We start from the raw sequence: 25,289 nt of genomic DNA, 5'->3' as shown, positions 1-25,289 counted from the left end.
TAGGTGGTAAATGGTTGTACTTATCAATTGTTTTGCTATCTCATTTGTTAAAAATAATTGTTTATGAATAATTCTTGTAGCTTTGAAGCATTTCAGGATTCATGCTTATTGGGGGATAGAAACAGTATTTATCAGAATATTGATAAGAATGATATTCAGTGGAAATTAAAAAAATTTTTTAATAATTCCAGAGAAAAGTTAAATTGGGTCTTTACAACTTTGTCTTCAGGAATTATAGTATAAAATATAGACATTTCAGATAGAAAACAATAGTCAGGGAGACTTTGGATGGCATCTGAGCCTTCACATTGCTGGAATATAGTTTACTTAGAAACACAGTGAATGCACAGAAAGCATATACAGAGTTGCTCTTCCATGTAGTGGGATGTGGTCATGTTTTTTGATCATGTGCATTCTCAGATTTGACTGTGTGAAATTGAATTGGAACAATTAGGGTTGTAAAGAAAGCTATTACTTTTAAAATTGTTTCTCAAAAACAAATATTGCATCACAAAAGTGATTACATCTCACTCTTTTTTAAAAAGACTATGGTTTCTTTTGAAGAAATAATAAAAAATGAAAATATGACTTGGAACTCTGAATGCTGCCTTCTATATCTCTCTATGGAGAAAATATGCTTATAGACTATTTTGAAGAAGTTTATTTAATGACTTGTGTTACCATACAGAAAGTAATAAAAACAAATACTTTAGTCCTCATAGAAACTCTGTCATTCTTTGATTTCCTTTTTCCCAGTTGTGTGATTCAGTTGTGTAACATCCTCATTGTACAGATGATATAACTGAAGCTTAGGGAAGGCCACCGACACCCCAGTAGTAGGCAGCTTGGTAAATGCCAAACCCACACCCCGTCTGGCTCCAGAATCCACACTTGGTCCTCAAATTTTCAATCCAGTAAGGAGAGATCCTAAAATGGTGAGATGAGAAAGATGTGCCTAAGTGGGGAGCATCTGGCCAGACTTAGAAAGAAAGCTGTGCTGGGGTGAGGTGGAAGCTGGGAAAGGAGCAGGCTTGCCACATTAAGCAGTTGATGGAATTAATCCTTACTTGCCCTCAAACAGCTTTGTGACCTTGAGGAGGTTACTTAGACCCCAGGAACCCCTTTATTTAAAGGGGGGAATGATGCAGGCTCCATCTCCACAACAGGCTGTCACCCTTGAGGAACTATCATGTCAACATTTGCATTAGCATAGCTGACTATGGATTGTGGATGGTCCCCATCTTCTGGAATTTTCTGAAAAATGTCGCAGTAGTAATCATCTCCCAGGAATGTCTCAACAGCTTGTACCTATAATGCGCACACTCACTATGGGAGATTCTTTGCTCTTCTTTGTGCCATGGATCCTTCTGGCACTTTGCTGAAGCTGTGACCTCTTTTCAGAGCAGTGCTTGTGAAATGTGTAAAATGTATACATCTGGTTACAAAGTGAATGGTTATATTGAGATGCTGATATCAATATATTAGAAATTATACTCTGTCTTCTTAATTATTAGAGCATTAAATAACAAGATCTAGTGGTGATTTTATTTATTTATTTTTCTAGTGGTGATTTTAATAAATGCTGTTATTTTGAAGTAAGGAGGACCATAAACAATATTTCTGGGTATCTGTAATTTACGTTGGTAACAAATGCATAGCACTAGTGAATACAGTCTCTTTTGTCTACATTTGTGATTGAGGAATATGCTAAAATTTAGCTAGAGGTTAGTGAAAATAAAGATGTAATTTTTTCTATTCATCTTAACAGACCTGCTAAATCACATCTATACTGCACGTTATTAAGAACCCTTGAACTGTGTGGTTCAGTGTTTCAAGTTCTATGAAAAAACCTCCTGGGCTTTTGATTGAACTTCTAATGAATCTTCAATTCAAGCTAGAGAAAACCAATACATTAGAAATACTGTCTTCCTATTTGCGATCATTGTAGTCTGAGCTTATGTAGTTATTCTTTAATGTCTTTCAGTATAATTTTTATCATGATCTCCATAAACATCTTGCAAACTCTATAAGATTCATTCTTAGGTATTTTATATGTTTTGTTACCATTTGCTATTCTATTTAATTTATTTTCTAACTATGAATAAGTTTAGAAATGTAATCAGCTTTTGTATAAGGAATTATGAAGCTAGCCCGTGACTTTCAGAATTTCAGCCTATATAACATCTGGAAATGAAAACAGTTCCTTTTTTCCCGCCAATTTTGTGCTTTTATTTTTTAAATTTTCTTTTATGTCCTAATAGGACTTTTACTGCAGTGTTCAATAGAAACAGTAGTTAAGGTGTTCTTTCTGACTTTCAAGGAAGTACTTTTAATATTTTCCCATTGAGGACTATTGTGCTGGAGCCAATTTTTAGCAGCTATGAAGTCCTAATCATTAATTTTCAGTGAATTTTGTATGGAAATACAATCATTATAAAATTAAATTACTTATTAATTTAGTAATTTATAAATTAGCATAATAAAGTAAATCATATAAAAACAAAGTAATGCATTCTGAAATTTTGACATATACTACTTTATTTTATGGCATCTTCAGTTTAGTTCAGTTCAGTCACTCAGTCATCTCCAACTCTTTGTGGCCCCATGGACTGCAGCACACCAGGCCTCCCTGTCCATCACCAACTCCTGGAGCCTACTCAAACTCATGTCCATTGAGTCAGTGATGCCATCTGACAATCTCATCCTCTGTCGTTCCCTTCTCCTCCCGCCCTCAATCTTTCCCAGCATCAGGGTCCTTTCAAATGAGTCAGCTCTCCACATCAGGTGGCCAAAGTACTGGAGTTTCAGCTTAAGCATCAGTCCTTCCAATGAACACCCAGGACTGATTTGCTTGAGGATGGACTGGTTGGATCTCCTTGCAGTCCAAGGGACTCTCAAGAGTCTTCTCCAACACCACAGCTCAAAAGCATCAATTCTTCAGCGCTCAGCTTTCTTCACAGTCCAACTCTCACATCCATACATGACCACTGGAAAAACCGTAGCCTTGACCCAGATGGACCTTTGTTGGCAAAGAAATGTCTCTGGTTTTTAATATGCTGTCTAGATTGTTCATAGCATTTCTTTCAAGGAGCAAGCATCTTTTAATTTCATGGCTGCAGTCAACATCTGCAGTGATTTTGGAGCCCCCAAAAATAAAGTCTGTCACTGTTTCTGTTGTTTCCCCATCTATTTGGCATGAAGTGAAGGGACCAGATGCCGTGATCTTAGTTTTCTGAATGTTGAGTTTGAAGCCAACTTTTCCACTCTCCTCTTTCACTTTCATCAAGAGGCTGTTTAGTTCCTCTTCACTTTCTGCCATAAGGGTGGTGTCATCTGCATATCTGAGGTTATTGATATTTCTCCCAGCAATCTTGATTCCAGCTTGTCTTTCTTCCAGCCCAGCGTTTCTCATGATGTGCTCTGCATATAAGTTAGATAAGCAGAGTGACAATATATAGCCTTGATGTACTCCTTTTCCTATTTGGAACCAGTCTGTTGTTCCATATCCAGTTCTAACTGTTGCTTCTTGACATGCATACAGATTTCTCAAGAGGCAATGTGGTCTGGTATTCCTAGCTCTTTCAGAATTTTCCACAGTTTATTGTGATCCACACAGTCAAAGGCTTTGGCATAGTCAGTAAAGCAGATAGAGATTTTTTTTCTTTTTTTTGGAATTCTCTTGCTTTTTCAATGATCCAGTGGATGTTGGCAATTTCATCTCTGGTTCCCCTGCCTTTTCTAAATCCAGCTTGAACATCTGGAAGTTCATGGTTCACATACTTCTGAAGCCTGGCTTAGAGAATTTTGAGCATTACTTAACTAGCGTGTGAGATGAGTGCAATTGTGTGGTAATTTGAGCATTCTTTGGCATTGCCTTTCTTTGGGATTGGAATGAAAACTGACCTTTTCTAGTCCTGTAGCCACTGCTGAGTTTTCCAAATTTGCTGACATATTGAGTGCAGCACTTTCACAGCATCATCTTTCAGGATTTGAAATAGCTCAACTGGAATTCCATCACCTCCACTAGCTTTGTTTGTAGTGATTCTTCCTAAGGCCCACTTGACTTCACATTCCCGGATGTCCGGCTCTAGGTGCGTGATCACATCATCGTGATTATCTGGGTCATGAAGATCTTTTTTGTACAGTTCTTCTGTGTATTCTTGCCACCTCTTCTGCTTCTTTTAGGTCCATACAATTTCTGTCCTTTATTGAGCCCATTTTTGCCTGAAATATTTCCTTGGTATCTCTAATTTTCTTGAAGAGATCTGTAGTCTTTTCTATCCTATTGTTTTCCTCTATTTCTTTGCATTGATGGCTGAGGAAGGCTTTCTTATCTTTCCTTGCTATTCTTTGGAACTCTGCATTCAAATGGGTATATGTTTCCTTTTCTCCTTTGCTTTTCACTTCTCTTTTTTTTTCCACAGCTATTTGTAAAGCCTCCTCAGACAGCATTTTGCTTTTTTGTATTTCTTTTTCTTGGGGATGGTCTTGAAACCTGTCTCCTGTACAATGTCATGAACCTCCGTCCATAGTTTGTCAGGCACTCTATCAGATCCAGCCCCTTAAATCTATTTCTTGCTTCCACTGTATAATCATAAGGGGTTTGATTTAGGTCACACCTGAATGGTCTAGTGGTTTTCCCTACTGTTTTCAATTAAAGTCTGAATTTGTCAATAAGGGGTTCATGATCTGAGCCACAGTCAGCTCCTGGTCTTTTTTTTTTTTCTTTGCTAACTGTATAGAGCTTCTCCATCTTTGGCTGCAAAGAATATAATCAATCTGATTTTATTGTTGACCATCTGGCGATGTCCATGTGTAGAGTCTTCTCTTGTGTTGTTGGAAGAGGGTGTTTGCTACTTTATTTTATGGCATCTTACTGTTATCTAGTCTCTTGAGGTTATTTACATACCTTGAATCTGTGTAGTGAAAATGCCTTATAATGATGGATGCATTCTCTTTCCAACTTCATGATTAGTGACATCACATTTATAGCCTTGAATTGGCCACAGTGTAAGTATTTACACCATTGTTTTTGTTGTTTAGTTGCTCAGTCATATCTGACTCTTTAATGACTCCGTGGATTGTAACTCCTCTGTCCATGGCATTTGCCAGGCAGAATACCGGAGTGGGTTGCCATTTCCTCCTCCAGGGGATCTTCCTGATCGAGAGATCTAACCCAAGTGTCTTGCTTGGCAGGAGGAACAATATACACCATGGATAAGTGACAAATGCTACCAAGATGTTAAAGGTTTACTAATAAACCTCTGATCAAGACTAATATTTACCACAGGCTCTAGTGATTTCCTAGCTTGTTGGTTAAAGGAAAGGGAACTAAGGATGAAAAAGATGGAGAGTGGGAGGGGAATGAGAAGGAGATGAAAGTAAAAGGGCAGGAAGAAGACAGGAAGTGAAGACAGAGAAGCGTCAATCAATGTGTTAACCAGAATGTGGTGTTTTTCCCCCCAGATAACTGTGATGCTCCTCTGGCGTCCTCCTTGCCCCGGGCTTCCTTCACCAGTTCCTCAGAGCTGTCTAGTAGCCATGGCCCTGGCTTTGCAAGTCTTAATCGCAGGGATGGTGAGTCTCAACTGTTTGCTTGTTAATCTACTTTTTCATTTCAGAACAGGTTATAGAAGGGTGACTAATCAAGTGTGCTGGTCAGGAATAACTAAAACAACACATGAAGAGCCAGGGTCACAGCCACTGGGGAAAACTCAATAGGCCACTGCATATGTCTGTGAGATGTGAAGCTGCCATAGGATATGGTGGGAAAATGACTTCATCTCCAGACTTGGCCTGAGGAAATCAGGTGAAGGCTGCTACTGAAAATAAAGATCCCCTTCCTATTAGTGGGAAAGGAGTTAGTGACTTAATTTTTTGGAGAGTTATTCATCCACTTTTGCTATTTGAATGTTGTTGAGTAAATCACTTTTTCTATTGCACATATATTAATTCAGTGGATTAAATATGTGAATGCATACACATAAAACTCAAATGTTTTGATATTTTTTAAGAGATAGATTTTTTAAATGAAAGATTTATTCAGAAAGTAAAAGTTAAAATTAACTGCCTCATGTAGAAGCACTGCTGTAAACTCTGGAGATACTACTAGGGGATTGACTGTGTTTCTCCCTCTTTGACATTTTCTAAGATTAGTGTTTAAGATTAGCGTTCAAGATTTTCTAGCTTGAATTTACTGTGTCCTTAAGAATCAAATTCCAAAAACCTAGTAAGTGATCGGTCAATAAATGGGCAGGGAAAAGTAAGAAAACAGGTGAAGAAATTCATTGAGCTCATGGTGGGAAGGCATGTCTGTTAATTGCCTACCTTCATCATCTTTGCCCAGGAAAAGGCATTTTATGGGCAGATATTTACTCCTCAAAGCATCATCCATAATCTAGATTTCAATGAGATCAATTAAATTATCAAATTACCCATTTTTGGTCTGATAGTTACTCTAATATCAGGTTATCATATAAACTTTCCAGTGGTTGCCCTAAAATTGTAAAACCTAAATAAGCCATATTTAATTAGTTTAAAGAAGCTCAAGGGGCTTGTGTGTTGTGTTTCAAATTTGCATATGTCGAATATGTTTCTGATTCAGGACTCTAGTACTGTCAGCATGGTAGCACTGGAAAGTTTATAAACATTAGAAAGGAAAATCCTGAAGTTTAAGATAAACTTATTTCTATTAGATTTAATTAAAAAGTTAATAACTCAGAGTATGATAAGCCATCATTATAAAATGCTAAGTACAAAGCTTATCTTCTATATTTAAACTACTCTCTTTGCATATTTAAATTAATTAAAAAGAGTGGCAATCAGCTAATGAGTTTTTTTTTTTTAATGGTTGTTGCTACTCTGATTGTATACAGTGTAGATTTTGCTAAATATTTCTAGATGCTACCACCTGATTTCAGACCCATTTCTAAAGCATGCTTTAGATAGCACAATTTATCAGTATTCCTACTAAGGGATTATTTATGTGTGTTTTCTGTTAAAAGTCAGCATCTTGGAGTCTTTTTTTTTGCATTTCCTTTGCCTTGGTGAATGCTGGAGAACATATTAGTTCACTTTAGATTACTGTGAGGTAAAATATGGATAGTATAAAATGTAGATGAGCAGAATGAGCATAGTGATGATGATGATTCTTCATATATAGTAGTTTTAGCTTTAAAAAAATATTTTGTATATGATCTAGCAATGAAAATCATGTTGGACTCCCTGATATATGGTTAAAATTCCCTTGGTCTATCTTATAATATTCGCAGGTTTTAAAGAAGATGGCCTGTCTTACATTCCTAGTTTCTTATTTTGTCCAGGAATCACTGAACTTCTAGAATGTTCATTAGAATTAGAAATGCCTCCAATATTACAGCTTCCACCAAGAGCTTTATACATAATAGCCCATCACTTCATCTACCTGATACATAAAGGTGATAAGAGAATAATCTACGTATAACTTTTGATTGTGTGAGTGTGTATCTGTCTATCTATAAATTTGACCCCCGTATAAACCAAAGTCAAAAAATTCAAAATTGAAGGTATCTGATGACTTTAAAGTACATCACTGATTCAACACATAACAGTACTGATTTATTAGAATTTATTGCACATTTAATGTTTTTCATTTTATACATAGTTTTGCTTTCACAATTTTATTTATGCATTTATTTTGTTTTCTATTAATTTATGAAAAGGAGTAAACTATTTCTTAGCGAAGACTTTACAATAAATAGAAAAAAGAGGTCTGTGAAGGATATTGAGAGGGATGAGCAGAGAAGTCAGGGTAGATCCACATGTTTCCAGGGACAGGCAGAACTCAAGCAGAGAGTCTAATCATATCGGCTGCTTTTGTTTCCATTAATATTAAGTTGATATTTCCTAGAATTATGTTACCAAATATTTCTCATAAAAATAAGATTGCTGAAATCTGTATATTCTAAATAAGAGTGTTGTAATATGACTTCATTTTTTTCTTCTGAAAAATCTCCTAAGGAAACTTTATCCAGTTTATCCAAGTTTTTCCAGACAAAAGTTAAAAAAACAAAACCCAAACCAAAGACTATCTTAGGGTAAACCATGCTGGACTTTCATTCTGTATCTTGCATATAAAAATAGCCTTTTGTTTTTACAATTATTGTTATTCCTCAGACTGGCTCTGTAGCATTTCAGATGCTGCTTTCCAACATCGCTGTGTTCTCTTTGGTCATGTGATCTGTAAACACAGGTGTGATGGTGAAATGTGTGGTTCTACTGCTGCTGCTGCTGCTAAGTCGCTTCAGTCATGTCCAACTCTGTGCGACCCCTTAGACGGCAGCCCACTAGGCTCCGCTGTCCCTGGGATTCTCCAGGCAAGAACACTGGAGTGGGCTGCCATTTCCTTCTCCAGTGCATGAAAGCGAAAAGTGAAAGTGAAGTCCCTCAGTCCTGTCCGACTCTTCACGACCCCATGGAATACAGCCCACCAGGCTCCTCCATTCATGGGATTTTCCAGGCAAGAGTACTGGAGTGGGGTGCCATTGCCTTCTCCATGTGTGGTTCTGACCAGAAGCTCATTGAAGTTGATTAGAAGGAAGTATGGGCTTCCCTGGTGGCTCAGAGGTTAAAGCGCCTGCCTGCAATTTGGGAGACCTGGGTTCAATCCCTGGGTCGGGAAGATTCCCTGGAAAAGGAAATGGCAACCCACTCCAGTATTCTTGCCTGGAGAATCCCATGGACAGAGGAGCCTGGTGGGCTACAGTCCATGGGATCACAAAGAGTCGGACATGACTGAGCGATTTCACTTTCACTTTCAGAAGGAAGTATACACACATTTAGGCTTCCCCGGTGGCTCAGCTGATAAAGAATCCACCTGCAATGCAGGAGATCCCAATTCAATTCCTGGGTTGGGAAGGTCCTCTGGAGAAGGGGATAGGCTACCCACACCAGTATTCTTGGGCTTCCCTGGTGGCTCAGATGGTAAAGAATCTGCCTGCAATGCAGGAGACCTGGGTCTAATTCCTGAGTTGGGAAGATTCTCTGGAAGAGAGCATGGCAACCCACTCCAGCATTCTTGTTGCAGGAAGGGAGACTCCTTCCAGGGCCCAAAAGTCGGCTCTTGTCTAACACTCAGAATTAAATTTTCCAAGGAGATACATGTGCTGATAAAGCAAGAGATTTTATTGAAGGGGGGGGGGGGGAGGCGCCTGGGTGGAGAGCAGGAGGATGAGGGAACCCGGGACAACTGCTGTCACGTGGCTTGCAGCCTTGAGTTTTATGGTGATGGGATTAGTTTCCGGGTTGTCTTTGGCCAATCATTCTGACTCAGAGTCCTTCCTGGTGGCACACGCATTGCTCAGCCAAGATGGATGCCAGCAAGAAGGATTCCGAGAGGTGGTTAGACACATCATGTCACCTTTTGACCTTTCCTGAACTGTTCCTGTTGGTGGTGGCTTATTAGTTCTGTGTTCCTTACCAGGACCTCCTGTTGTAAAACAACTTATGCAAATGTTTACTATGGTGCCTGGCCAGCGTGGGTGGTTTCAGTCAGTGTGCTTCCCCTATCGTTCTTGGCTGGAGAATCCCCATGGACATAAGAGCCTGGCAGGCTATAGTCCATGAGGTCCCAAAGAGTCGGACACAACTGAACGACTAAGCACAGCATCATACACACATTTTGTTTGAGGCTGATAGCTCAGTTTCTCTGTACACTGGTGCTGAGTTGAATCTAAGAGACAGAGTTTGGGGTGAAGTGGTAAAGGATAGCTTTATTACTTTGCCAGGCAAAGGGGGCCACAGTGGGACTAATGCTTTTTAAATCATGTGTCCACACTTCGGAGAGATAATGAGAGTTTTTATAGCAATTGTTCAAAGAGGATGTGATCAGCTCATGGATGTTCTTCTGATGGTTTGGTGGTGAGGTAAATGGAGTCAACTTTCAGGTCCAACTGGCCTGGGGTCTCCAGGCTTGTGGGCAGCATACTGTCATTAATCATTAACTTCTCCCACCTCGAGGCAGCTTCAACATCTGCAAAATAGCTCAAAGATATTGTTGTGTATATCTGTTGATGGGGAAACAGGACCTTGTCCAAAGGCTGCTCTTGACTTTCTTCCTGGTCTCACATCCCTCCCTTCCCTAACTAACAACTGCATGAATCTGCCCGTTGGAACTCAGGGGAGGTCATAGAGGCTGAATGAAGGCTGTTTCCTGTAATCAAAGAAATGAGGGACATAGAAAGTTGTGCCCAGCAGCCCTATAGGGCCCTGCATGGTATCATGTTCTTTTTTGTTTTTCCAAAATGCTTGCATAAACCGTCATTCCCAGAAAGAGGAACCACTCTATTCATGGCCCAGATGCTGGAATTCATGCACTCTACTGCAGCAAGCCACTCATCAGTGACAGCGCAAATGAGATTGCTTCAAATTTAGCTTGATCAAAAATGACATTTCAGATTGCTATTTGTGTATTGCCAACAGGAAGTAGATGGAAACAAGCTGAAATGACTGGATGTCTTCTTTTCTCTTTGTAATTCTTCACCTTCTCATACTGAGACATTGATCCCGTTTCCTCAAAATAGACATATATTTTGGTGGAGCCAAGAAAGATTTTTGTCTGAAGTTCCAATACAGTGAATGACTAAGACTTTTAGAACTATTCTCAGTTTTAAGATACTTATTTTTCAAGTTAGGAAGTACATTTACTAGTACAAGTTAATGCTATAGGTTTTAGCAGAAAATAAATATGTATGATTACATTAGGGGAAAATGCTTAGACTTGGGCATTAGATAGTGAACATTTTCTTATAACCTGTAATGTCTGATTATTTGGATCTGCAGTATCCCAAATAAGATATGATATAAAATTTATTCTTTGTTATAACAAAGTTAAAAAATAAGGGAAAGAGTGGATAATAGTTTAAAATGTCAAAAAGTATGTCAATTCCTGATATAAATCAGAATATTACATCAAAAATTTCTGATGCAAATCTTATAATAATTAACTTTCCCCTCATATTTTTTCATAGAATCATAGTTTTCAAATATTCCTATCATTTATTCACAGGCTAGAAGCCTGGTAGACCTGGTCAGTATTCCCAAATACTAGTCTGAGCAATTCAAATTGCCATAAAAGAGCTTATGAATTAAATTTTTATAGATATATGAATGTACTGGGAAATTTTTGCCTCTGGATGTCAGATTTTGCATTCTGTTTGTCTGTGCTTCTAGAAATTTTTAGACCGTTTAAAGCCAATACACATTTTTTTCTTGAAGCCACTTTTTTTCTGTTGTTATTATTTTTTAAATAAGTGATCCTGTAGATGCACTGTGGTTGTTGAGTGCAATGAATAAGCCAAGTGTAACAGCATCTGTACACCCACATACTAAAGCCTGGGCGACACTGTCCTGACAACCATGTAACTTTATTATTAAATCATAGCTCCTCTAAAATGCACTATTGTAGGGACTTCCTTGGGATCCAATGGTTGACTCGTGCTTCCAATACAGGGGACTTAGGTTCAGTCCCTGGTCAGGGAACCAAGATCTCACATGCCATGAAGCAAGGCCAAATAAATAAATAAAATAATAAAATGCATGTTAGTAGCATGTGGGAGGAGAAACCATCAAATCCCAGAGTTTGTGTAGACCAGGCTATAGAGTTGTCATATGGAATCGCGCAGAACTCATCTTTTCTGATTCTTCAGTGGTCCTTTTCAAGATCTAGAGTCTTCTGTTTTCCCATAGAGCCTAAGGCACTAGATGATACAAACCAGGACAAACCAAGAGTGTTTTCAGTGTCGTCAACAACCTCCAGGGAGACAGTGTTGTCGTTTGTGTCTATCATGTAGCCTAAATTATAGAACTACCCCCCAAATAAGGCAATCTTGTCTCTTTTGGATTCATAGCCTCTTTTGAACAGAAGAACATCTTCCAGGGATGCTCAGAGTTCCTTGCTCCTACTTCTGTCCAAGACAGTATTTGGGTTTACAGACGGGCTCCTGCCCTCATGGAGCTGAACAGTAGGAGGGGTGCCCCATGTTGGGGTCTCAGCTCCTTGTTATCCGCTGAGGGACGTTTGTCTGCTCTTAACTCTGGGGGTTACTGGGCACCCATTCCTGAAACCTGCGGCAGATATACCTCTTGGTAAGATCATGTTCCCAGGGAATAAGCCACTGTCCCTTTAGGAATCTGTCTGGTGTCACTCCTTGCCTCCCTGAAGCCTGACCTTGAGTCTCATTTGGTTTCCAGCCTGAGTTCCCTTGATTACAGGTTTAACTTGTCTTTGTCAAGTTAACCTGTTCAGATCCAGTCAGACTCTCATTTAACTTCTATGCCCCCTTTTGGTGGCCTGTGGGGAATTCTGGGTCACTATGTGGGGGGTGGGGGGGGCGGGGAATCCTGTGAATGACTTCGTCCTGTCCAGAAGTGACCTATCGCTTCCACTCAGCTTGTGGCCAGCGGTGGTCACGCAGCCCCTCTCAGCCACCAGGGGGCGGGGAAGCGCAGTCCTGCCCGGGCCTGGAAGGGAGAAAACCGGAAACTGTTGGAGACTGTTAGTAATGACTGCCCAGCCCCTACACGATCATCTCCCCAAACTCCAGACGGGCCCCCCGAAAGCCTCTCCTCTGCTTGTTTATTCCTCTCACTCTCTGTCCCCCTGGGACTTCATTCCTGAGCAAGGTGTCTGAATCACTTCTCCCACGACCTTTCACCCTTCCTCCATTTCCCCTCTTTCCCACAATCCTCTGGGCTTCCATCTCTTCTTCCTGACAAAGGGGGCGACACCACACGTACTGTTTCCTGTTTTCTGAGTTGGTCTTTGTCCTCCGTGGCTTCTCTAGGGCTTAAGGGGATAGTGATCACTGGCTAACAGGATTTGCTGGAGAGAGGAGTGAAAAACACAATGGATTATCTTTGCAAATTATGTCTGTGTTTGTAATCTGAGCAGTAAGTATCTCAAGGTGGCAACAATTTTGCCATAGTATTTTCCCAAGAGTAAATACTACCTATGACGATACTACCTATACCTTCCCCAAAGGTATATAGAAGCTCCTCTAAGCACTATCCAAATTCTAAAATGGTTGTCTAGCAAATTCAGCTGATTTCCCACCCCCCAAAGTAATTCACTTTTATGTTGTGTGTAATATACAGAAATGTTCATGAAAGACATTTACTTAACAGTATGTGTCCTTGACATGAATGAGGGCTAGTGGCTTAGTCAGTAAAGAATCTGCCTGCAATGCAGGAGACCCAGGTTCAATCCCTGGATCAGGAAGATCCCCTGGAGAAGGGAATGGCCACCCACTCCAGTATTCTTGCCTGTGAAATCCTATGGACAGAGGAGCCTGGTGGGCTGCAGTTCATGGAGTTGCAAGAGTCAGACATGTCTTAGTGAGTAAACCATCACCATCCTGACATACACCATGATGTCATTGTTTACTCCACTTTTAATATTGGCATCCCTATGAAGATATGTTTTGCCCCATTACCTCATACTGCTTTGCTCATACAATGTAATTCCATTGCTTCTTGTGGGGATATCCTTTTTTTCTTTTTTAGAGTCATGAGGAAAGACATCCCAATTGAGGTGGTCTTCAATCCTGCCAAAGGGGTGAGGTTCAATTAGAAACCATTCATGAGGCATCTGGTATCGCTCAAGATACAAGAGTCCCATGTTAAAGCACAGAGGAACCCTGAATTGCTAGTTTAACTGGTGACATCGAAACTGGTCCAGGAAGACCATAGCCAGTGACTAAGGCTGCTGGAATATCTCAGTGGAACCTTTTGTCAGCTGCTCCTGCCTTTGCTGTGAACATAATGAGGAGCTTCTTAACCAGTTGCTGACTGAAAGATGGTATTTCAGGGGTTCCCTGTTCTCTCTACAGTGTGATTTTTGCAGTGGAATCCTCCCTTGTTGCTGTGTTTCCTTCAAGGAAATCCAGCGGAGGGGCTTCACCCTGACAGATAATAGTTCCATACTTCACTGGGGATGAATGCCAACTCCCTGAAAAAAAAAAAAAAAATGCTCCTTTATCAGTTGTATTTGCATTTTGTGGTGCTTAGATCTCATCCTTTTTGGAGTCTCACTTTAATACTCTACTTTATATAACAGGTTGTCGGTACATACTCTTTTTATCCAAGGCTTTCACAGTGTGCTTACAAAGTGTAATGAATTCAGCTAAATAACATCACTAAAGAAAATGTAACTTATACCATCAATGGAACTTTTTCCAGAGGCTTCTGGCTGAGTGAGCAGTGAAGTATGGATGGCTAATTTAGTTATCATGGTTATTTCCCTGACATGATCCTATACTGTATTTAATTGAAAAAGGAGCCACTGAATTAAGAAGTGTAATGGTGTATCTGTGGGAAGTGGTGAGGGCCTTGGAATAGAGTGCCTGGCCTCCTGGCCTTCTGGGCATCCTGGATTCCCCACTGTTCTCTACACATCAGAGGGAAATGATGCTTATTCTTAGTGATCCCATGAATGATCCAAACTCGTATCTGTTCTGAGTAACTCAGGAGCCCTCTGAAAGATGCACAATGATGCTTTTATAGAATCAGACCAGATCTCAGAGCTGCACGTTTGGTAAACATGAAGATTTCACAGGAGATGGACAAATAAGCTCTGTCATACATGTTATTTAGTCATAATGAAGTACTACATGTTTGGATGGTTTATAGGCTTGCTGGGCAATTCTCATTTTATCTCTAAGATAAGAAATTAGCAAAATCATCTTATAGTCTTGTCAGTATAGAACTTCAAACAAATAAGAACTGAAAAGCTAAAAATCAACTCAACTCTGATTGCCTCTCTAGTGTATGTTTTCTGACACTTGGTTAGGGGTGTCGGGTTGGTTTACAGAGATTTGGAAGGATGGACTAATTATAGCTCAGGCAGGCAGGATATCTCAGGCTCCTGTCTTGTTGTGGCAAGAATTTAAACAACAGACTGGTTTACAGCTCAAGCAGACAGATCTTTTATGAGCGATGAATAGTACACTCCTGAAAAGAGGGAGTACCTGACCCTGAAGGAGTGGCCACGATCCCTCTTGACTTTCCCTTTTTAATCCTTCCCATCTTCTCCTCTTGGTTCTGCCCTGTGTGAGGTAGGGCTTGTACCAGCCACCAATCAGGAAAAGGAATGCAAATAGATGTATGCTCAAGGCTGGCTGATGGTTGCAAGTTACATAACAGTAGGCTTTATTGCACATGACTTTCCCATAATTTAGTCTGTTATAATCAGCTGGACATATGTGTGTAGAATATTTATGAGCCCTTAATGGGCCCCTGGCTGCCTAAGGTCCCTTGAGGACACATCTGTGCATCAAGGGCATTGTGTGCTGGACCTGGAGAAGCCCCTGGGGTTAGTTTTCATCCACTGTGTGCCTAGAGTGCTTGTGCAGCAGTTGGAAAATTCTCTGTGGTTATTTCTGTAGCATATCTGTGAGTTTTTCTGGGCATGTCTGGGGTGAGATTTAGAGATCAGCTTGCATCCCTTTAGGCTAGGCCATCCCTTGTTGCTAATGCCTAACTCCCTACTTAACATTACTGTATATGAGAAGCAAAACAAAACAAATGGTAGCAATGGATTTTTATTTATTTTATGCAGAAAGAGCTGCAGCAGTGAATGTTAAATGCCACAGGCATTGAAAGTTGTCCCTTGGGATGCTTCAGACAGAACTTCAGGGAGTCACAGGTGAACAGTCACACTGTGTTTTTTTCCCCTTAATATTACTGGCATTTAACTGAAATCACAAATTAATCAGTATACACTTTTAAATTTTATTTTGAATTGTCTTCTTACAAAGCCATTACAGGGTATGTTTGCATTTAGTACAGGAACGTGTTTTACTAGGCTGCTGTGTGATTTTTTTTTTCCCCTTATGGATGCACTTTTTGGAAAACAGTATGTTCTCTCCTGCTCAGGCTGCTAGCAGATTGCTGGGAGTACAGCAGAAAGGGGATCAGAGGTTACCTAGACAGGTCCCAGAGGCAAAGTTTCTGTGTTTTCTCTACATCTTGATAGTCAGGAAAGATATATGTAGCTAGTTGAAACTGCTTCTTAAGAAATCAGAGCTGGAGCAAATGCTTAAATTTTCCTCAGCACTGTAGGTGTGGTTGTGACAAAAACATCAGTATTTAAAGCCCAGAGATCTCAGAGCAGGCAGGTCAGAGAGCATCCCCAGGGCCTGCCCACCCATCAGCCCCTCTTTCCTGGAACATCTGTCATTCCTGCTCCTCTCATCCTCTCCCTACTCACCCAGACCCAGCTGGAATCAGTAATATGTCTCCTGTGAATTTGCTGCTGTTGTTCAGTTGTTAAACTGTGTCTGACTCTTTATGATCCCATGGACTGCAGTACACCAGGCTTTCTTGTCCTTCACTATCTCCTCAGATTCGTGTCCATTGAATCAGTAATGCTATCCAACCATCTCATACTCTGCTTTCCCCTTATCCCTTTGCCTTCAGTCTTTCCCAGCATCAGGGTCTTCTCCAGTGAGTCGGCTTTTCACATCAGGTGTCCAAAGTACCGGAGCTTCAGCTTCAGCATCAGTCCTTCCAATGACTATTCAGAGTTGGTTTCCTTTAGGATTGACTGGTTTGATCTCCTTGCAGTCCAAGGGACTCTCAAGAGACTTCTCCAGCACCACAATTCAGAGGCATCAATTCTTCAGCACTCAGCCTTTTTTATGGTCCAGTTCTCACATCCATACGTGACTACTGGAAAAACCATAGCCCACCAGGCTCCTGTGTCCATGGAATTCTCCAGGCAAGAACACTGAAGTGGGTAGCCATTCCCTTCTCCAGGGAATCTTCATGACCCAGAGATCAAGCCCGGGTCCATCTGAGTCACCAGGGAAGCCTCTTCTGTGAATTAAGATGCATTTAAGTGAGGAAAAAAAACACACAGAGCTTGATTAGATCCATTTGAGACAATGTAATGGAGATCTTGAAGGGAAACTTCCCTTGGTGACAGTTTCAATTTAGCCATTTACTTACTTGACATATAGATGCCCTGGAGATGGGTGGGTCTCTTCACTTCAAATTAACCCATTTGACATTAGTCCCTTGGGTATCTCTCTGCTCTGAATCTTGTTGAAAGTTGAGGAAGGCTTGAAATTATTTTTCTTTTCAGCTCTGGGTGATTTCCCTCTCAGCACAAAACTGACAGTCTTTATGACAGTTCATGCCCCATGGTCACCAGGAGCAGGAGTCATTGTCTTTGTGGTCAGTGACCAGGATAATTAAGGCCCCAGCTGAGAGTTTCCTGTTCAACCTTTCCTTTCCTCCAAAGACACAAGTCACTGCCTGTGTCTGAGCCGACCAAAGGTGGGGGAAGCATTCCCACAGGAGTAAGTGGAGACAAACCTTCCAATATATCTGCAAATTGTTTGCTGTTTTAGTCCCTGAGTTTTGTTCAACTCTTGGGACCCCATGGACTATAGCCTGCCAGGCTTCTTTGTCCATGGGATTTCCCAGGTAAGAATACTGGAGTGGGTTGCCGTTTCCTTCTCCAGGGGATCTTCCAGACCCAGGGATCGAACCTGCACCTCCGGCGTTGGCAGGGGGATTCTTCACCACTGAACCACCTGAGAAGTCCATGTCTGCCAGTATGGCAATATTAAATACAGTCTGGCTATCAATAAACATACAATACTGAACAACTGACAAACAAATCACAGAGGTATGTTCTTAGAAGGGGTAGAGAATGAAAAGGGACCTAAGCTTTAATTAAACACCCTCATGAGAACCTAAAATGGTTGTTTCTTCTTTGCAAAGCAGAGACTGTAACACCAGTCTTACTTGCAGGGTGTGTGTCAAGTAACACTTGGAGCACCTGGGAGGGTCCTTAGCACATCCCATGCTTGTGAGAAGTTTCGGCTCCTGCATTGTCTCTCGTTTTTCTCGTTTACTGCAGAACATTGGTTCAGCTCTGCCGGTCAGTAAGGCTGCTCGGGGCCCCCTAACAGTGTCCAGGTTATATTTGTGTATTTCCCACTTTTCCCAGTCATTAGTAAAAGAGGCAGTCACCGAGGTGGACTATGTGAGTGAGCAAAGCACAGTAGCTCACATCATCCCCCAGCAGGTGTCTGGGGATTACCCCATGGCTGTGTTGTCTAAGGGAAATGAATTGCCCCATGGTACAGGGGACTCTGCAGTTTCATTACTTTGGCAGAGTACCTACTTAATCAGATAGCTTCATTTGCATACCAGTAGCACCTCCTCACCACAGGTAAGGGGTATGAATTGTTCAGGGTCAGTTACCTGCAGATATTGAAGACCGGTTGACAGAGATGAAGATGTGTCTGTGAGAGGCTGGTCCCAAGGCAGCATGCTGGCAACAAGCTGATACTTTTCAGTCTGTTGTGCTTCTGTACATGTGGTACTCATAACATGTTAGTGATACTTCCTGACTTCAACATAGATTACAAGTGACACAGAAAGATTGTGAAGTTTTTTAAAAAAGCATATCATCAGTACATCCTTTGATACTAATATAAGTCAGAATACAGGCCATTTAATAGTTTCTCGGAGATTTAAAAGGATTCATATAAAATTTTGTAAGTAGAACCTCTAAGTTAAAATGACAGCTAAATGCCAACACCTAATATTTGACTTATTTTGGTTACAAAATTATAGGCAATTGCCGAGTAATGTTACTTGGGACTATTAGTTAACCCTCAGCTAGAACTCAGAGGGACTTCTCATTCATCAGATATTAGTTGGGACCTTGGCACAAATGAGTAGAATTAGCAGGAAGGTGTTGGGTAATGATCAGTCCTGCAATTAAAGACAAAGAAAGATTGAGAAACTTTCACAGGGTGTAGAACGCTAAGGAGATACAGTGACTAAATGCAACACAGGATCCTGGAACAGAAAAAGTGAGTTAGTAGAAAAATTGGAGACATCGAAATAAAGTTTATCATTTCTTTAACCTTGTACCAGTGTTCATAGCTTAGTTTTGATCAAAGTGCCATGGTGATGTCAGAAATTAACATTAGGAGACATTAGGTAAAAAGTAGACAGGAATTCCTTACCCATCTTTGCAACTCTTTTGCAAATCTGAAATTATTTCAAAATAGAAAGTTAAAAAATGTATTATAGAACAACCAAAAATGTGGCATATTATAAATTCTGGATCAAAGGAAAAGATTGTGCTTGTGACACAGTGAGAAGAAAATTTATAATATTGGAACAAAGATTTACTACAGGAAATGCAGAAGTCTCAGAAAGAATCTGTAAGCTTTAGACTTAACTAAGCGTTATACATGCAATGCAATTAACAGAGGACGTAGTGAAGCGATAGATGTGCCCACTTGCTGGTGACTTGCTGGTCACAGCCCCACACACTGACATAAGTACCCCACTTCCATTTCCCTTTGAGCTGTCCTGTAACCATTTCACACCTCTCCCGATGGGCACTGTCATAACAGTTTTAGTAAACGGGGTGTGGATGTTAATAATTGCCCTTAATACGAAGATAATAAATGTTGCCTACAGGATCAGGCTTTGTTATGAGAGTCTCAAATTAGGTGTAAGAATAATGGGAAAAAATTTTTAAAGCTACTTTTTTCATGTTAGGGATTGTTTACGTGACACTGTGTTTTCCAGACATGTATAATTAGCAAAATATCAGTTCTAGAATGCATTTCAGATCTATTTCCCAATTTTATATTGCATAATAATTTAAATGAACAAAGCATATTATAATATGATATCTAAATCCAAGTTAAAAGCTCATGTTTCCAATAAATGGAAGAACAAAAATATACCAATAATACATTCTCAGAAATCTGTGACTCTTTGGTTTCTTACCAGCACTGGAAAAAGCAAAGCACAGTGCTTTCTACTCTGCACCTATTTTCATCAGCACGCAAGAAACTCCTTATCATTAGCCTCCTCTGGATCCTCACTCTTCCTACCTCCTGCCTGTCCAGAACTCTCGCTCCCCGCACAGAAATTAATTTCATCTTTACCACTCCCTTGTTGTCTTTCAAGTTATTCTCTGAATTGTTCTCAAGTTCTTCTCTCTATTATGAGTCCGTGAGCACCTTGAATGCAGGGCTATGCCATAACCATCTTTGTTATCCCAGTTCTCAACACTGTAGTTCCTTGTGTTAGGAATCCAGAGTTAAGGTTTTCTAATTCTGCCATGGTCTGGGTATTCTCCTTATGGCCAACAGAGGGCAAGTCATGCATTAAAGCCAATGAACACTCTAGTTTCAAGCACTGATGTGATGGCCTGTTGTCCACCTGTTATATTAAGCACTTTCAGTGAGTGGGACCCCCAAACTCCAAAGAGTTAGGGGCTACAGACAATTCACTTAATAAAAGCTTCATTCATTTACACTTAACTTGTGTTTTTACTTTTTGTTTGTATAAGTGTGTGTAATTATGAGGCATTATATAAGGAAGAATTTCAAACTATGATTTTTACAAATTTCATTTATGATACTGTTCTCCCAGGTTAATAAAAATTTCAAAGATTTCTCTATCTTTATCATTTTTCTTTTTTCTATTCCCCACAAAAAGGAGCTGGTGGCTGGTCGCCTCTGGTGTCAAATCAATACCAGTGGCTGCAGATTGACCTTGGAGAGAGAATGGAGGTCACAGCCGTGGCCACCCAGGGAGGGTACGGGAGCTCCGACTGGGTGACCAGCTACCTCCTGATGTTCAGCGACGGCGGGAGAAGCTGGAAGCAGTATCGCCGAGAGGAGAGCATCTGGGTATGTGCGTCTATTGAAAAGCATTCTGTCAGAATATGAACTGTGCCAGTTACAACATTTTGCTGTCCATCTGTCAGGTCAAGTACAGAAACAGAGCCCCCTAAATTACTCAAAAATATTCCCACGGGATGTAAGGCACATGTGACATTTTAGAATACACTGTCTCTGTATAATTTATGAAATAAGTAAAAGGTAAAACAATGTAGGGGAAATGTCTTCCCATTATTTCTTTAAACAGTGTGTAGTCTAAGGTTTAAATAAATCACATACAACTCACTTTATTTTTGTTTAATATCAGGCACAATAGTTTATATTGCCTGAGCATTTTTTAATTAAAGCATATTCATTTTTTTTTTCTGTGTCCTTTGATAAATTGAAATTTCTAAAAGACTCAGAGCATTTAAAGATTGATGTAATGGAGAATGTTCTGTGGAAGACTTCTTGAGGCATGTGTTGAATTCCTGATCCAACAGGAACTTGAGCACCATGTGGCTTCTTGCAATTTATGGACAGTATATGGTTAGGATTCTTTGAATCATAACTACTTTAATTTACATCAGAGACATAGTTTCTATTCTGATCACATATTCATGCTCCTTTTAGAAGAATTAGGTTTTGTTTGCTTAACTTCTGGAATTTTAAAATATATGTAATCGACTACATAGTTAGGGTTTCATATCTTTAAATCACAGTTTGCTCCAAGTGAAAAGCTTCAAAAGTAGAGTGTTGTAAAGATCCGCCCAGGGTTTGCAATTGAGTGATGGGGCAACCAACTGGGGGTGGGGGGTGGGGTGGCCTGAAGAAGATTTGTCAAATGGAGACAAAATTACTTTTTTTCTTTTTATTAAAAATGTAATTTAGGAATTTGGAGGAGCAAGGAATGAACCGTTAGTGTTTAATGAGGACAGGGTTTCAGTTTGAGAAAATGAAAAGTTCTGGAAATGGGTGGTGGTCATGGCTGCACAACAGTGTGAATATTATTGTCTAGAATTGTGCATTTCAAAATGTCTAAAGGGCTAAATGTTACGTTGTATATATTTTACCACAATAAAATATATACAGTGTGTCTTCCATTTAACTTAGTCTAAGGATGTTGTGTAACTTAATTTTTTTTTTTTTCTGAATTGTCATGGTAAGAGGAAAAATGTCAGCTAAAAATCCATTATCAATAAGGCTAATAGGCAACAAAGTGATAATATTTCTTGGGTAACAAATTGCCCTCATTTGAGTTTCCTTAGACACCAATGTTATGTTAAGACCTAATAGATTGTCTACTTAATCTTTTTGTCTCTGGAGTGCTTATTATTAAGTTTGTCAGTAAATGTTGATGTAAATTGAATCAAGAAGAATTCGTTAATTATCTAACATTAATTAAAATAATAAAATGGGAAGGAATTTGTGAGTGTTTTTAGGGCTGCCTGACAAAGTTTCTAAACCAGCAGTTGCCATGTATATGATTGGGAGCAGTTATTAGTGTTGTGCTAATTCTAAGAGCACCAAGTCCAAACCAGAGCCAGTTCAGTTCAGTCACTCAGTCGTTTCCAACTCTATGCAGCCCCATTGACTGCAGCGTGCCAGGCCCTCCTGTCCATCACCAACTTCTGGAGTTTACTCAAACTCATGTCCATTGAGTTGGTGATGCCATCTGACAATCTCATCCTCTGTCGTCCCCTTATACTCCCACCTTCAATCTTTCCCAGCATCAGGGTCTTTTCAAGTGAGTCAGTTCTTCGCATCAGGTGGCCAAAATATTGGCATTTCAGCTTCAGCATCAGTCCTTCCAGTGAATATTCAGGACTGATTTACTTTAGAATAGACTGGTTGAATCTGTCCAAGGGACTCTCAAGAGTCTTCTCCAACACCACAGTTCAAAAGCATCAGCTCTTTGGCACTCAGCTTTCTTTATAGTCCAACTCTCACATCTATACATGACTACTGGAAAAACCGTAGCCTTGACTAGACAGACGTTTGTCCACAAAGTAATGTCTCTGCTTTTTAATACGCTACCTAGTTTGGTCATAACTTTTCCAAGGAGTAAGCATCTTTTAATTTCATGGCTGCAGTGACCATTTGTAGTGATTTCGGAGCCCCCAGAAATGAAGTCTGTTTCCACTGTTTTCCCATCTATTTGCCATGAAGTGATGGGACCAGATGCCATGATCTTAGTTTTCTGAATGTTGAACTTTAAGCCAACTTTTTCACTCTCCTCTTTCACTTTCATCAAGAGGCTTTTTAGTTCCTCTTCACTTTCTGCCATAATGGTGGTATCATCTGCATATCTGAGGTTATTGATATTTCTCCCAGCAATCTTGATTCCAGCTTCTGCTTCATCCAGCACAGTGTTTCTCATGATGTACTCTGAATATAAGTTAAATAAGCAGGGTGACAATATATAGCCTTGACATACTCCTTTTCCTATTTGGAACCAGTCTGTTGTTCCATGTCCAGATCTAACTGTTGCTTCCTGGCCTACTTACAGATTTCTTGAGAGGCAGGTCAGGTGGTCTAAGATCAGTATTATTACAAGTAAGCAGGTTTAACTGTGTAGCACAGGGAACTTTGCTCAGTATTAGGTGGCAGCCTGGCCGGGAGGGCAGTTCAGGGGCGAAAGGATACATGTGTATCTATGGCTGAGTCCCTCTACTCTCCACCTGAAACCATCACAACATTGCTAGTTGGCTGTACTTCAATATGAAATAAAAAGTTGTTATTTTTTTTTAAAGAGTAAGTTAAAGTTAAATGAAGCATCTACTTATAAAGAGAAACTTTGTTAAAAATTGCATATTATTTTTCAAAATTCGGTAACTAATGGTTGTGCTTATTCTCTCAGTCATGTCCAACTTTTGAAGCCCATGGACTGTAGCCTGCAAGGCTCCTCTGTCCATGGGATTTCCCAGGCAATAATACTGGAGTGGCTAGCCATTCCTTTCTCCAGAGGATCTTCCTGACCCAGGGATCAAACCCTTGTCTCCTGCATTGCAGGCAGATTCTTTACTGTCTGAGCCTTCAGGGTGCCTGCTTATTCTTAGTTGTATGAATTAAGGTTTATGCTTTTGCCATCTTCAACTCCATTTGATTGAGAAAGTGTAAAAATTCTTATTTTTCAGTTAATCAGGTTCTAGCGGAACCACATCTAAGCATCACCTTCTGTCAGTCTGTTTAATGATCAAGTGCCCTGTGGAAGTAGGGTCAAGAATGGTGGTGTTGTTAATCCTAGACCATGCAGGTGAGGACAGAAGGACCCCCCAGACCAACGCATCGTGCCACACAGAAAAGCCTGGTGAGGTGGCCTGCCTCCCACTCTTGAACTTGTGTAAACAGAGACCTGCGTACCCGGCCTGTGTCCCCAGCACTTCATGGCGCCCGGGTCTGAGCAGAAAGTTGGCCAATGTTTGCTGAGTTATTGAATGAGTGGACTCTCTCTTCTGGTAGGTTGCCTTTGTTGAGCTCCATGCTCTGTGCTTCTCTGTAGCCCACTGTCCCAGCTTGCAGCCCTTGGTCCTTGAACGTCCAGTGCAGGTGTTTCTCTTTTCTTAGCATTTTTAGTTCCTTTAGGAAAGGGGCTCATCCTTGCACCTTCAGCATTCATTATCATGGGTTGAGCAAATTCACCTCTTACTCGGGGCCCATTGTACACAATTGGCATTGATAGCAGTAAGTCTTACTACTTGATAATTATGAATTATACTTTCAGTTACTTTAAAAACATTGGGCACAGTGAGCCATCCTTATCATGAGTCTTGGGAATGGGCCAGCCTTGTAAGCAGGCCTTTCAGATGGTAGCAGTCAGAAGTTCCCTGCTGACTCTTCTGTGTACATGCTCACTTACTTCCCTGTGGGTGTAGGACTGCAGCCCTGCAGCCTGTTAGCTGGGGGCTGGTCTTTACTCCTACAGGCCTCCTGCCTCCCTTGTGCGTCCCGCGTGGCCTGCTCTTGCAGCAGCAGGTCGAGTCCTTTCGCCTTTAAGTCTCCCTGTGCTCTTATTCTCTTTCTGCTTCACCTCTCCGATTTCTTCTTCTGGCTGGAGAAAGTTCTCTACTTTAAGGGCTCCTGTGGTTAAACTGGGTCAGCTTGGGACAGTCTTCCTAACCTTGATCCCATCTGCAGAGTCCCTTTTGTCATGCAAAGTCATATGTTCACAGTTCCAGACATTAGGGCCTGGACATCTTTGGGGCCATTCTGCCCACCCTAATGTATTTGCACATCTCTGGTTTTTTTCTTTCCGCATTTGGTATCCTTTCCTATCAAACACATTCTCATTGGATCTGAAGATGTTTTCCAAAGTCATATGGAGTCTTGCTGCTGGGGTATCTGAGCACGAACTCACAGTTAGTGTTTCGTGGATGGTCCCTATAAGAAGTTGCTGCTGCGTCCTCACTGATGCAGTTCTTATCCACAGCAGTGTCCCCAGCTTGTGGCCTCTCTGAGGCAACCTTGACCCCTCAGAAGAAAGACCATGTATAGGCTTTCTTCTTAGGCCTCCTTCTACATGTTAAAAAGAAGAAGTCCAAATCAAGCACTCCTTCTGTGGCTGTAAAAGTTTTGTGGATATTCTCCCTGTCTTAATTTTTTAAAGGG

The 25,289-nt window shown here is 40.6% G+C and overlaps 1 protein-coding gene across 1 annotated transcript in view; it reads left to right on the top strand.

Moving 5' to 3' along the window:
• Positions 1-385: 385 nt before the first annotated feature.
• The window catches only part of LOC133058998 (contactin-associated protein-like 3), a 191,032-nt gene continuing 166,128 nt past the window's right edge, over positions 386-25,289 (top strand). The window contains exons 1-3 of the mRNA XM_061146042.1: positions 386-395; positions 5,467-5,577; positions 20,518-20,711. Of these exons, the coding sequence (XP_061002025.1) occupies positions 386-395; positions 5,467-5,577; positions 20,518-20,711 (315 nt within the window). The remainder of the gene's footprint in view (positions 396-5,466; positions 5,578-20,517; positions 20,712-25,289) is intronic.

This window comes from Dama dama, chromosome 7 (genome assembly GCF_033118175.1).
Source record: "Dama dama isolate Ldn47 chromosome 7, ASM3311817v1, whole genome shotgun sequence".
In the NCBI taxonomy this organism is placed as follows: Eukaryota; Metazoa; Chordata; class Mammalia; order Artiodactyla; family Cervidae; genus Dama; species Dama dama.
Note: the sequence above shows the minus strand (reverse complement) of the source record. Positions and strands in the feature narration are given on the sequence as shown.